At 36.2% G+C, this 14,850-nt stretch overlaps 1 protein-coding gene across 1 annotated transcript in view; it reads left to right on the top strand.

Moving 5' to 3' along the window:
- The first annotated feature begins 4,482 nt into the window (after nucleotides 1-4,482).
- Nucleotides 4,483-14,850, top strand: part of CUL1 (cullin 1) — a 37,377-nt gene continuing 27,009 nt past the window's right edge. Inside the window, exon 1 of the mRNA XM_027675788.1 lies at nucleotides 4,483-4,797. Coding sequence (XP_027531589.1) covers nucleotides 4,658-4,797 — 140 coding nt within the window. The 5' untranslated portion in view covers nucleotides 4,483-4,657. The remainder of the gene's footprint in view (nucleotides 4,798-14,850) is intronic.

Below are 14,850 nucleotides of genomic sequence, written 5' to 3'. Positions count from 1 at the left end.
GATACCAACCTGCACCCACTGTCCAAATGAACTAGTACTCTGTTTTTGTTATTGAGAAACTAGCATTCAGTTTTAGAAAATGAAATTTGAGGCAATGTACAGAGATGAAGTTCTGACTTTTAACACATGCCTGTAAACTTTGGAAACTTCATAACACTAAAGGTCTTTGAACTTATTTTTAATGACATTCATTCCACAATAGCTTATTAGTGAATCTTATTTCTCTAATGTGTTTGTTTTCAGTATGATTAAATCTGGTCACCTTAGCTCATGCTATTAGACATGACAAGAATGTTCTCTTCATGTCTGAAATTAGACAGGAGATAAAATACTTGGAAATTACTAAGTCTAGGATCTGTTCCTGTCTGTGTCTTTTAAAAAATGCTATCTGGGCTCTTGGGTCAGCTGGGAAACCTTGCTCTGGACCTGTAAGTTCTTTCTGGGCCAAGAAGCTGACAAGTTCAAATTCTATCTGTAGTTATTGAAGTAAACTACCTGGAAATCTGTAATTTAGAAATAAGGGGTTGTGGGAGAACAGCAGGTGATGCATAGGCCTTGGAGCAGTGAAGCTGAAAGTTGTGTTGTATTAGGACAAAAAAATTAGATACTTCAGCAGATGGCTTGAGATGCTGTAAATCTGATGGAGTTTATTATGTTTTGTAGATAAAAGGGTTAACTTTGGCATTTTCCTAAAAGCCTCTTCTAGGATACACATAATTTTTCTCAGAGGGGATACCTAATAATTAAGAGTATTTTTTTAGATTATCGGTGAAAACAAAACCACTGTTTTCTAATACAATGTGTTTCCTTGCATATGAGGCTTGTCATGATGTGTATCCTCAAGTAATGAAAAAGAGGGAATAACATTTTCTTCAGTCCTTCAAGACTGTTCTAAAGTGTTACCTCCTTTTGTTTTGTTTTAATTGCAGTACCTGAGTGGAGAGTTGAAAGATTGGATGGCGTTGAACAGTCATATTGCTGCATCACACTGTGTATATATTGTCTGGAAATTCCAGGGGTAATTTTTTTCATGTAAATATAGTTGGCCTGAAGCTGTAATGAAATCTGGATTCTCTGGTCCAAAGCTACAGAGGGAATGTTGCAACTTGGGCAGGTGGTCTTATCCTTGAAGCAGGTCAGCACAAGTCTGATCTGTTTGGGCAGGAAAGCACAGTGATGGTCAGTTCAAGACCAGCTTGTGCAGAAGTCCTGCCAACAGCACTTTGCAAGGTGAGAGATCCCACTGATGTAAAGGTTATGACTTAATGATGAGGTTTTAATTCACCTGTAGCAATTCACCTTGCTCTCGGCAGTTGTGCATGGCCTGGGCACTGAGAAATTGAACTTAGGAACTCTTTCTCCCTCTTTTAAGTTTAGCCATTGGAATGTTGAGTGAAGAGATGCAGTGTTACTACTGTGGACCAGATTTGACCTTCAAGAATTGTTTGCCTAGGAAAGGGTTTTTTGTGTGTGTGATACACAAAAATAGCACTTTTCACATTAAATACAATTTCAGATTTTCACTGGGTGTTTGTGTATAATAACAGTGGTGCTGAGTTACATAGCCTTGTTTTACCCCTTTTCTTTCTACACATTTAATATCATAACTTAGTTTAACCACTAAGTACAAATGGTTGCATTCATAAATATGCTTTTGTAGTCGAAGTATTCCTATGTATTGAAACTTTATTCCTGTTAAGGTAATATATTAATAATTACCTTACTGTTTTTCTGCACATGAAAAAATCTGCAAAAAAATAAATAGTAGCTTCATCTATTGCTCTATTTCCTGATTGTATTAACTGGAAGAGGTAAATTATTTGAGCCTAAGAAATGAGATGCTGTCATTCTGCTGGCCACGCTTTCTGCTAGCTAACAAGGGTTTGGCCTTTTGTTATAAACTTTTATCCAGTAGTGAAGTGTTTTGTGTTAGGTACACCAAAATGTGTTCACTAAAATGCGCTCTAACTGTAAGCTGCTTGCTTTTGGCAGATTAATAAGAGAGCAATGGTCAGTTAATTTTTGCACACGTTCATGATAGAATTGCAGATTCGTAACTGTGTCTTCTCTGACTTCTATGGAGAGTTCAAATAGTACCAGATTTAAGGAATCAAAAAGTTTTTGCTCTTCTGGATTGTAGACATTTAGTTAATTTTCTTGCTTTGCATTGCAATGCTTACTTATGATCATAGTCCATGATTGCGGGTGTGTAACATGTACAGAGTATTTCCCGTAGTGGAGGTGAGTGGCAACTCCTGGACCTTTGTTCTTCCTGGCTTTCATTTCTCAGTTGTGAAAGTCCTTCATCATTAGTACCACAGCAGGTTTGATTTCCAGAAATTAAAGAAGTTAAATACAACCAAGGTATCATCTAGTTTACACTTCAGCATTGTGATGCATTATTCTCATCTGTCTTTACTAACGACTTTACTGTAATTACAGAAGGAAAACGGCAGGGTTGAATTTTAGGTGTGTGTTTTCTAAGATATATATTGATTGAATTCTCGTTTTTCCACCTAATTCTCTGAGTAATTGTTAGCCATATAAAAAAAAAAATTAACTACATAAGCAGTTGTATGTCAGATTAAAATGAGACAGTACTTATTGCTGAGGCTGACATAATGAAAGTATTTCTCGGTGTATCTACTTAGAGCTTGAGATTTAAATACTTACAGGTAATGGGAAAGTAAAGGACTATTAGGAGTGGTAATTTCTGCTTTCCTGTAGTAAGACAGTCATTGGCTGAAAAAAATGAAGAAATGTCTTGATCCTAGCTGGTCTTTTTAGGGTCCAGGAGAAGAGGCAGAAGAGACCTACAAATAATTGGGTGGGGTTCAGGGAGGGTGTAACACAATACTTAATCTTTAAAACTCTGTGAAACCTGGAGTGAAACATGTAATAGCCTGGAAGTGGCTGTGAGAAAGCACCTCTGACTTACTGTAGATCCTGAAGGAATATCTTTATATTCTGCTGTCAGAAGCCAAAAACAAATAATAGGATTTATCTATACCATCTATACTATCTTTGAAATTATGGAAGTGTTCATATGAGCCTTTGATGACAGGTTTATCATAAAGCTATATTGTCTATAGAAGAATGGAAAAACATCAAGTTTCATTGTGTTCTGAGTATTTCAGTCAATGAACTCTAGGGTACAGAATAACAGGATGGTTTGGGCTGGAAGGGACCTTTAAAGATCATCTAGTCCAGTCTCCTTGCCTTGGGCAGGGACACATTCCACTAGATCAGGTTACTCAAAGCCCCATCCAGCTCAGACTTAAACACTGGCAGGGTGGGCATCCACAACTTCTCTGGGCAACCTGTTTCAGTGTCTCATCATCACCCTTACAGTAAAGAATTTCTTCCTTCTATCCAGTCTAAATCTACCCTCTTTTAATTTAGAACCATTGACCCTTGTCCTGTCACTACAGTTGCTGGTATAAAGTCATCTTTCTTATAAGCTCCCTATATAAATGGAAAGGCTGCAGTAAGGTTAAGTTGGTCCTGACTAATTAAAACTCTCTTATTTTTGGGCTAATTTTTTTTATTGTGCTACCATCTTTGTTATTTTTTTATATCTTAATTTTGTTGCTTTGGTGGATAAGACATGATTCCATGTTATTGGAAAAATATTTTTATGGACTTATGTAAAAATGGGTCTTCTCTGCTTGATGTTTTCAGTGGTCCTTTCCAGGTGACTGTTTTCCTACCCTGTCATTTAATGAAGTTGATGAATTGATAACCATCTTTTCACTATGTCCCAAACTATGGGCACTTAAAACTCATGGGAGTAGTGCATTTTCTTAGTTTCTGATTCTTTCATTCACAGTTCACACAGTATTTATTCTGTGTACTTCCCTTAGTAGTTCCTTCTTCCCACCACTTTTGACTGCATGTTCTCTTGCTGTTAAAATTACATGAAGGAAGTGGTGTTCTTTTACTTAGGAAAGATGTAAGCATGTGTTTACCAGACAGAAAAATTCTCTGCTTCCAAAATACCTTGGACTTTCAGGTTACCTGCAATAGAATCTCAAGTCTGGAAGAGTTACTGATAACTCTTTCTTTCAGAAAAAGTTATTTGTAGTATCTTCTGGTTAATCTTTGATATCCATTAGGATGTTTGTTAAACAATGAGCTACCACAGAACCCAGAGTTGGAAATACTGGACTTTTACTGTTGTATGGGGAGGAAACACTTCTTGATAAGATAGTGTCTGCTGCTTGGAAAGATTTTTACTGTTAGGTTTTGTTACTAGCATTAGGATGTTGTTGTCAGCTGCCCTGACCAGAGCAGCCTTTGGGCAGCTCTGGGTACTAACTGTCCCATTTCGTAGTGGCTTGCTGAATTGCAAGATTACGTTCCTTGGTTTTGGTATTTCAGATCTCATCTTGGATTTCTCATCTGTGTAATTGACAACGTTTCAATGAAATAATTAATTTTGTATCCTTAATGTGAATGAATTCGGACTGTCATATAAGGTGTATATTTTCTTTTCCTTTTGCAGGTAATCTTCCTGGGAAACATCACTTCTTGCATGTAAAGAATATCTCACTGAGTTGCTGCAACTGAGTTTAGAATGTTACTTGACTTGTGATTCTGATGGAGGAATAACCAGATCTCAGGCTGCTGCACTGGAAGACTTTACAGGAAATACAAAATGTCATCGAATAGGAGTCAGAACCCGCATGGACTTAAACAGATTGGTCTTGACCAGATATGGGATGACCTTAGAGCTGGAATTCAACAGGTTTACACCAGACAAAGTATGGCGAAATCCAGATACATGGAACTCTACACGTATCCTAATGCCTGTGACAGTTAGTACTTTCCCTGTTAGTAGATTAGAGATAGCTTTTTACTTTTCAAAACTCAAAATTGCTTCATAAGCATTGGACTTAATGGCTTTTAAGAATACTTATTTTTATTTTGAAGATTGACCTTTTCTATTTAATATTACTGGCAAATAAGCAGGAACATTCTGTTATTTGGAAAACTGACTTCCATAATTATTATGGCTACCTCTGTATTTCAAGATTGATTACTATTATTTTTGATAGAGCAGATGTTTAAAGTGATTTTATTAATAGGTGTAATTTTGAGTCCACAATACACACAAAGAAAACAGAAATTCTTTTTCCTTTATATGTTAGTCTCTGGCATTATGCTGCAGGTCTTAGTGGTAATAATGTCCAGTTACCTGAAAAATTTTTCAAATGTCATCCTCAAAGTAATACTTTACTCTTGAGTTGGTTTTATAATGTGTCCAGTGAATTTCTCTTTAATTCCTAGCTTGCATCAGAGAGCTGTTTTCCAGCATCTTCCCATTCTGGGAGTGGTTATAAGATGCTAAAAGGGGGGTTAACATCCTTGTGTGAGTGTGCTGGAAGATTGTAGGAAGGTTTTTTCTGTCGAGTAGTGCATAAGGATCTTTTAAAACTAATTTGAAGGAGACATGTGTCTTGTGCTATATTATAGCTTCAGTGTTTGACTTAAGGATTTTATTTAGAAAGTGAGAAATTCTTTTATATTCCACCTATACAGTGGCATGTAAAAGGATTTGGTGAGAAACCACCTTTGTCTTGCATCTGTTGTGTTGCAGTGACTCTCGTAACCTTGTATTGCTCTGTAGAGTAAATACTGCTTGAGAAGGTGGTGGTAAGTTGTGGTAAGTAAGAAGGTGGTTGCTAAGTGTGTAGACATATGATAGAAGTGATGACTGAATACATTTCATATCTTCCTTTAAGTAGTTCTGCTATTTTTCTTTATCAATTTTTAGAGTTGCTTTGTTTTAACAAAGTTACTGTTCTGATACATAAACTAATGTCTAAAGCTGTTGTTGGCACTGAGTGCAGCATATAAAATTTTAGCCTGTGTTAATTTTTTTGAAAGGACAGACCTTTTATAAAAGAAGAGAAGCTTGAAGGCTATAAAGCAATCAATTCAGTAGTTCCCTGGACTTTCTAAGGAGGTAGAAAAGTTTTTCTGTACATGTAATCTCAGCATCAGTGTGTAATCTTACCCATCTGTGCCTGCAGAATCCATGCTTCTGGAGGTGGAGGGAAGAACCCTGATCAGTCTGCTGAGTGTTTCTAGGATACTTCTTTAATAGTGATGGGAAGATGTAATGACATTTGTTTCGGGTCAGACCTTTTACTAAGACTTAAAATTACTGATTTCTTGCAGCGCTAGGTTCAACATTGTTCTTGACTCAGTGAAACCAGTCTGCAAAAGTTGAGTGTCCGACAGAAACTTGTCATGTGGTAGAACCTCTGAGAGAGTTTTTTCTTCTGAGTGCCTTTAATATATCCTTGTTTGTGAGGTCTGTTAAGCAAGGCAGCTGAAGACTAGGTACTAATTATAATGGTAAAACACTTTTTTTTCCTCTTTTTTTTCTCTTTTTTTTCCTCTCCTGATGTTCTCAAATATTCTTGGAATTAAGCTGAAAAAGGGATATACTGTCTATTAACTACTCATTTTCTTCCCATTGCTTCTTCAAGGAGTTGTCGGGTTCAAAACTAAGGACTGGTTTTTTTACTTTCATAAGTGAAATAATTTAGTGGATAATTTTGTTGGTCAAGTTTGATTTGTGGATTAATATAATAGTTTGATAACTCAGAATATTTGACACTGGTTAGGCTGAGGTTTTCATCTACTATGAAGATAACAATGCATTTTGCATCCTATACCATGTGCACATGTTCAAAAGTTGTGTTTAAAAGATTACTCTCCTTTCAAATGCAGTAACTGTAACATATTTGCTCAGTCTTTGTGTACAGCAAGTCCAGTAGATTGATGGACTTTTATTTCAGGAAGCTCTGCCTATCGAACAGCTTAGTTTGGAAAGCAGAACAGATGCGGATGAGTTTCAGCTGCAGCTCTAATTGGTCTGAAGATCAGCCCTGCTTAAAGGATGCTAGGTCTTGTGCAGTGGGCACTTTAGTCTTCCCTCATCCTCTTTTGTCCTTTTCCTCCGTTCCCATCCCCTGTTTTTTCTTTTTTTTGTCAGGGTATGAAATGGATTCCATTTCATCCCTCTAATTTATAAGCAGAGGAGAACCATGCGTACGAGCAAACTTGCCTTTAATCCTGTATCTGCTGTCGATTTTTCAGTCAAAATTGATGGGACATGTAGAAGGTTTTATTGTGCCTTGGTCAAGTGGATCTGGAAAAGAATTAAAATAGTTATGCAATTCAGAATGTTTGTATCTCTATCACACCTGCACTAATTTTTTTTTTTCAGTGTCTCTTTTTGTGAGACACTAGAGTCAATCTCTGAGTACAGGCCAGAGCTTGTACTTTATGTGGGGGTTTTTTCCACTTCATTTCAGTAGGAGAAGAAAGACGTTGATTATTCCAAGGCTTTTCTAGATCTGAGAATACTGAGGTGAACAAAAAATCTTTCCTCTCAACAGTGGTTACCAAGGTCATCATGCCTCCTTTTTCTAATTAAAATTTATTTGTGCTTTTGATTGCAGGATGTGGGGGTTTTTGTCAGTTTTTTTGTCAGATCAGATGATCATCTGTTTCTTTCTTATGTGTTTTGTTGTTCTGGTGTTTCGGCTTTTTTCCCTATATGTGACATTCTTGAAAATGAAATCTGGATGCTTTTCTGTTCCTTACCCAGATATCAAGTAATTTCTAGTACTGAAGTGCCTAGTAGCTCCTACAGCAGTAACTAACATCATCTGACAGCCTGTATTACAAGCTAGCATAGAATTATATGCCAAGCATTGACTTCATGCAGAAAAGAGAAATAGTCAATAAAATTAACTAGATTTCTCAGAACAGTAGATCTAACAGCACTATTAATGTGAGTGAAGGGCCTGTTTACCCTATTTCTAGTTCAGTGACAATTAGCTTATAGGCTGTGAGCCACAGGACTAGTTTGTTAAAGTCTCTCAGCAGCATTTAGTCTATTTGGAGGAAACTTCAGTTAGACTGTCCAAGAGAGGACTGTGTTTGTGTGTAGCAAGTTGCCAGTTTCTGTTTTGAATTATTAGTTGAAGACCTATTACATTGTTTACTAGAATTATTCTTACTTATTTATATTGCTGTAAGTCACTTGTCATTATGGCCACCTCTTTTTAATGTCACCTGGCAAGGATAAAATAGTCATACATCTTGTGTTATTTTCTTTTTTTTTTTTTTGCCAGAAGGTGATGCCTGTTTTTCAAACTAATCTTATGGTGAGCCTGCAGTTTATTTTCCTGAGGCCTCGTGGTATGAGAGGATGAACTGGGATTTACTTGCATTTGTATTTAAACTCTGCAGTGGAGAGAATGAAAGGATTTTGTTAATTTTCTTGTTTTATGTATCTTAAGCAGATTTGCAGACCAAGTGCTAGACTGTCAGAAAACTTTCCTGGACTATTAAAGTAGCATAATTTTTCACAGTGACTTGGGCAAAAAAAAATGAGTAACTTCCTAAAATACTTATGTTTTTTGTCCAAGCACACATCAACTTACCAATTTTCAGATATGAGCGGTGAATGGAAAGATTAGTGTTGTGCTTCTATTTTGTATGTGTGTACTTTTTACTTGAAATGCCAGAATTACCATTTTTTACATAAACTCAGTTTAATATTTAAAGAAAATTCAGTTGGGGAAACTAAGACTGTTTAAAGATTCCAAATGCCATTAATTAACAACAAATAAGATTTTTCTTTACATGGAGATATCTTAAAATCTTTCATTGATAAGGATAGTTTACTATACTGTGGGAAGTGTGGTGTGGTTGTTTTACTAAGATGTAAAATGCAGTGTCCAGATTGCAGTGTCTGGACTGGCTTTCGGAGTCTTTCTAATGTGTACATAAAAATTACCAGTGATACATTTGAGTAGTTGTTTGGCATAATTATCATATAGCTTTTATGTGAAAATTTGAAGTAAAATGACTGAATTTACTATGACTTAAAATTTGCTCAAGTCACCTGTAAATTGGATTTTACAAATGTGTTTCTTATATTATTCCATTACTAGCCATCATTAGTAATTATTTTCAAAATAATTTTTTTAAGTATTTTAAGGTTAAGTAAAGGTTAGGCTGGTTTTTTACATTTCATGATTTTATGAAATCCTTGTTTCAAAATTTGCTTATTGTGATTCAATTTTTTTTACTTATTTACTTATTTTAACAAAAAGGTAGTTAATAATTATCCATTGGACCAAATGTAACTAACTGTACCTCACAAAAGGTTACTGTAGTTTTTTTATAAGGTGGGATTTTTTTTTCTCAGATATTGGCAAGTGGTAAAGGAAAATGCTGTGTTAAACATTAAATAATTAAGTGTAGTATGCTTACATTTTAAAAATACCAGATGACTCAGGATAATCTGTCTGTTCATAAAATAGAATGTATAAATATAGTTAGCAATTTTTTTGCCTCTGGATAGATTCAGCACCAGTAGCACATGTTGCCCAGTCAAAACCATGAAGCCCTTCTCTTGGCATCCATTTGTAGTTGCTTCTGTTGCAATCCTTTTCCTAGTGGCTTTCACTTGAATTCCTGTAATTTAGTAGGATTTTTACTCAGCACATGCATATTAAAACTGTGAAAATCCTTATTTTCTAATTACATGAATCTGTTGTTACCAGGCAGCATGGTATGTTCTTGTGGGGATTTTTTGTCTGAACACATTATTATGCTTTTTCTGTACAGAAAAGATACTGAGGTCTTAGGGCATGCTTTTTTTTTTTTTTTTAATCTTGGAAACTTCCACTTTCTCTCGAGTTTCTGTCACTCTAAGACATCCTTTCACTTCAATGTCAGATTGTTTAAGGTCACTTTGGTGCATCAAAGCAGCTTCTGCTGTCTGCTATTAGTCTTGCTTACTTTCAATACCCGATTTCGTAGCATTTATCATGTGCCAGTTAGGGCTTGTGTGGAACACGAAGGTAGAAGTAAATGTATTTGTTTACATGTTTGAAGGGTACATAACGTGTCTTTACATGTGTGGAAAAGTAGGTATCATTGTATGGATTTGTGTGTATTTACAAAAATGGCAGCTTCAGTTTGAAAGAAGGGCAGAATATGTTTATATTAATCATTTCCCTTTATGTCCTCTTCCACAGTGATCGCTTGCTGTTCTACTTTTCTTTTTATAGTAACTAATAATATTCTGTACAAAACCAACCTCTGTCAATGCAACAAAAGCTAAATTTAAAAGCAACTTCAGTTACAGTGGATCTTACATTTCCTGGCATTAAGACTGTACACTTTGTTTATGCATTTGGCTTTGAAAATTTGTGTTTTTCTTGTAACTCAGTGCTTCTCTATGATTCTTTTAAGGTTATGCCATGAAGAGGGAAACAAGAAGTTATCTATTAGTCTTCAGATGGCTTTTGCTGGAAGTTTCTCTGATCTCAGACTTGTAGAAATGTGTCTGAGCTGAGTTATGCCTGGATTTTCATAGCAGCTGCACAGCTGATGCTGTAATAGCTCCTTCAGTCTCTGCTGCAGTCCTTCCTGGACTAAAATGGTTTGACTGAAATGGGATGGTTGAACAGCAATTGTATCAAATCTAAATACTTAGATGTATCAATTAAGTCTAGAGACTTAATTGTTTTGTAACACAAGTGGTGAATGTGTGGGGTTGGGGAAGGGATCTTAATTTGTTTCTTTGTTTCCTTTGAACTGTTTTGGGGAGGTAACCCTTCCTTACTGAATGATGAACCAAACATAGGTAAAATCTCTTGATGATACCTCCTGGAAAAGAATGAAGGTTTCTGGGTTTTTTGTTTTACTGCTGCTCCTCGCAAAGCTAAAGTGAGTGTTTAAAGCACTTGTTCTGAAGATTGATTGCTTTTTGACAACCTTATAATTTCAAGAACTTTTGCAAAATTCCTTAATCTATTTGGCTTATGAAACATTAAAGTCATGTAGGTATGTCTCTTAGCAGCTTTACTGATGCCTGAGGTGGCTTTGTGAGGTTCACACAGCCTCATCTTCTGGATTTCAACAGAAGTTGAATGGCTTTAATTTAAAGAAAATATGTAAAGGTGTTCTTTAGTAAATATAATAGGCTGTATTGTTTGTATTAGAAGTGGTTTTACAAGAATACAAAACTTCCATAATCGTTCCTAGCAATTTTCTTATCAGTATTTTCAGTAACTTTCTTTATGGTGTTCTTGCATGCCTTTGGTGTGATCTAGGAAAATACAAGTTTTTCACAGAAGTGGAACTAATTTCAACTTAGTCCTGTAGGCCAGCCATTGAACATAGAGCATAAAGTTAATTATTGCTTGAGATCTGTGAAATAGCAAATTTATGTCTAAAACTGATGTTTATAATAAAGAGACTAGACATAAAAACAGAGAAATTTTGGTAGAGCGTTCAGCTTTTGTTGTTTTTGTGGGCTTCCTCCTTTTAAAAAGCTTTGTTGTCATTTTTCTCTGCACTATAGTTTGTGCTATGTTGTGTTAATTCTGCTTCCTTTTCAGTTCCTTTAATTTTACATATCTGTTCCTCAAGCAGACTTCTTCCAGTTATATGAATTTTTCATAGGAAAATGGAAAAACTGTGGGGACCCAGCTATACTGCTGAAAGAGGAATCAGTTATTACCTCAGCAGAACTGTTTTCTTTTTTAAAAATTTAAGACTAAGGACTCTTGCAAAACTGAGTAATTTGCACCCATCAGTGTAAAGTCTAACTGCTTTCCTGTTGTGTGTTGAATTACAAAACTGATAATTTTCCTCATATAATTTCTTTTTGCAGTTGCTCTTGGACGAAATAAAAAAAAAAGCTGTATGGAGTACTTTGGTACTTTTCTGGGCAGGAGAGCAGGTTAGAGCTGAGCATGGCATGCTCAAGCTTGTGTTTTGATGGCATACTTGCCCAAAAAATATATGGACTGTTACTGAGAGAGCCTGTTTCACTTCCGTTGTGTGGACACAGAAGTTCAGACCTACTGAGCAAAGGATCTGGAAACAGGGACAACAGTTAGTTGTAGTGGTGGTTACTTCCCTAGTCCAGATGAGTGATGGCCTGCATGAGCTCTCATGCTACTGAAAAAGCAGGTGCCAAGGAAGCTCTCCAGGTGGTTTGTGGAAATGATCTTATACAAGATGGCTTGGAGGCATGGGATTTTTTTTTTTCCCCTTTGCTCTGCCCACCTTTAGAAACTGAGCCAAGGAAGTCGAAAGTAGTGTAAATTATATTGATGACAAAGGTGGTAAAATTAATTTGTCTTTGGCTATTTTTTGTATCCCATTTTGAAGAGTTTTATAGGAGAATAACATTCAGAAATAGGTTTTTCATCTTGAACAGCACAATGCTGAATCATTTCATAAACTTCCTTGCAGTCTTGTTCCTTAAATTTTAATTTTGTTAAGTAAATGTAATTTCTCCTTCACTGTAAGGAAGGTGTAGAGGTTAGAGGACATTGATCTTGATCTGTTCCTCCTATAGATGGTTTGTTTGCTGGGCCAAATCTGAAGTTCAGCAACCAGAAGCTTGGGGACCAACACGGCTTCACTGTGGTGCAAACTATTCTACTGATGAATTTACTTCTCTGCTTATTGTAGTTGGAAATTGCTATGCAGAATTGTGCAAACACCCACAAAAAAGTTTCTTGATAGCTGTTTGTGTATGTATATGGCTTCTAGCATACAAAGCATTGAGGGGATTATTTTGCCTTCTGCAACCAAGAATTCTTCTCATAGCGTTCCCCTTGTTATTCTGAGATGGACTGTCATATACTTTGTTGTAACAGCACAAATCTGTTTTTTTGTTGAATATGTCAATCTTTCTGTCAGTGGCTGGCTTTAGCAGATGGGGACACAGATTGTAAACAAAGTGTAAGAGAGCATTCTTTTAGGTGTAATATGTCAAAGAGTTGTTTACACTTGCAAACGGCCTTCTGCACAGGCAAACTAACTTCAGTGTGACTTGTATAGAACAACTATGTTAGAGAATTTCAAAAGTGCTGCCTTGAACCCTTTGGCTAGCAAGTCTCAAGCCAGAATAAAAGACAAAGATGGGCATTACTGATATTACTTTTGTTCAGCTCAGAGTTGATTACTGTCAGGGATGGACAGAAAGTCTCAGTCTCTCTCAGTATTTACTTTACAAGGAATCCTGAATTTAATAGTAAAATGTATAGAGTTAGGAAAAGGCTTATGCCTTCTAACCTTGGCCTTTATTTTTCTGAAGGTTGTTGTGATTGTTTGTAGAGATGAACAGGAGGAGTATTTTTGTCAGGCACTACTCTCAAAGCTGCAAGAATTACCCATCATCTAGACAGTCTTCATATTTTTAGGCTTGCTCAAAGCCACTTGGGGTAGGAGAGTTAGAGGAAGAAGGAGACAAGTCTGTCAACTGGGTATTTATGGATCAACCCTAAGTTCCTTGTATCATGATGGACAGGTTTTCCATTTTAGATAAATTTATAGTAACTCCTTTAAAAATAAACTGTGAGATAAGCCCTGCTTTTCTTGTTTGTGGAAAGAAAGTAAGTTGCATATCTAGAAAAAAATTGTTGTGCTGTGTGGTGTTCCTCACTTGAACAGGGAATTCTGAAGTCAAAGTGTAGATGGTAAAAGTAGCAACACTACCAGGGAATTTGAACAAACAAATGATTAGGAGGTAGAAGAAATCATTAATGTCCAGGAAATCAGTGGCTGATAGAGATAAGGGGCTGATTAAAAGTTCAGTTGCTTCAATTCAACACAGATGAAGTCTTTATGTTACTGGTTGATACCATTGGAAATTTAGTTATTTGGCACCTGGATAAGATAACAGATAGGAAATGAAAATATGCTTTATGTTTTCAGAAAGAGTTAATCTTAGGCAAAGGGCATTGCTTCTTTGCATAGAATGCAATGGCTTTCTGAACAAGTATGTGAATATAGACCATGAGCAGGCTTTCCTTCCAGTTTGATATGAAGACTGTGGGCCTTATTCCTAATGGCATGCAAGATACTCTGATCATTAAACCCAGTTTAAGGGTATGATTTGTCTATGAAGCTTTTTTAAAGTTAATGACTTTAAAGAAAGTTAACTGGATACTCTAAGAAATTTATTTACTTGAGTTTGCTATTTATTACAAGCAACTCTGTTCACAGTGACTGTAATGTGTCATATATCTGGGGTTTATAATTCCCTTGGGATTTGGTTGTGCTGATGTCTTCCACTACATTGTGATGGAGTTTCTGAAAGGAAAGATGAAAGTCAGCTCTCTATTAATTTCATAATATGTGGTGTACTGTGGAGGAAACCTGTCTGGTGGTTAAAGCTGGGTCCACTTGTGCTAAACACAAGTTAAAACCAAATTAAACCTTCTGGATTGGTTAATACAGTGTTCTCTAACACAAGATGTGATTCAAAAGCCTGCCCTTAGACTGTCAGTAGAAGCATGAGTGCTCGGTAGCTTTGTTCCTGTTGGCTGATTGTTTGCCATGTGAGTCATTAGGGTGATTTTTGTTGTCAGATCTGAGTCCTCATCAAGTTCTTTTAGGTGCTACCCAGCTAATTTATTTTTCTTGCATGTGGAGTGATTTCTTTCAGAATGCTTTCCTATTTGAAGTGTTTTGGGCAATGTGACTTCCACTTACTACTTTGAAAGAATTCTGAATATTTGGATGTTTTAGGTCAGAAAACTGAGTGTTTTCTTGAAATGTTATATTAAAGTTCCAGGCTGTATTAGTGTAAGAGGAAAAATTATTGCTACCACTTCTTAGGGTTGTCTGCTGCCTTTGTGAAGTCTGGCTTAACGGTGTGAAGAGAACACTTCCTACCCTGGTATGGTGCTCAGATTTTTCAGGTAAACAGCGATGACGTTGCAGCAAGAAGTCCGAGGGTAATCAAGAGACACTTCAGGGCCTTGGGATGACTGGTTAAGAGATCAGGAGTTA

Source organism: Neopelma chrysocephalum, unplaced genomic scaffold (genome assembly GCF_003984885.1).
Source record: "Neopelma chrysocephalum unplaced genomic scaffold, ASM398488v2 Primary Assembly neopelma1_26, whole genome shotgun sequence".
NCBI classification, from domain to species: domain Eukaryota; kingdom Metazoa; phylum Chordata; class Aves; order Passeriformes; family Pipridae; genus Neopelma; species Neopelma chrysocephalum.
The sequence above is the reverse complement of the archived record's forward strand: the minus strand, read 5'-3'. Positions and strand labels throughout refer to the sequence as shown.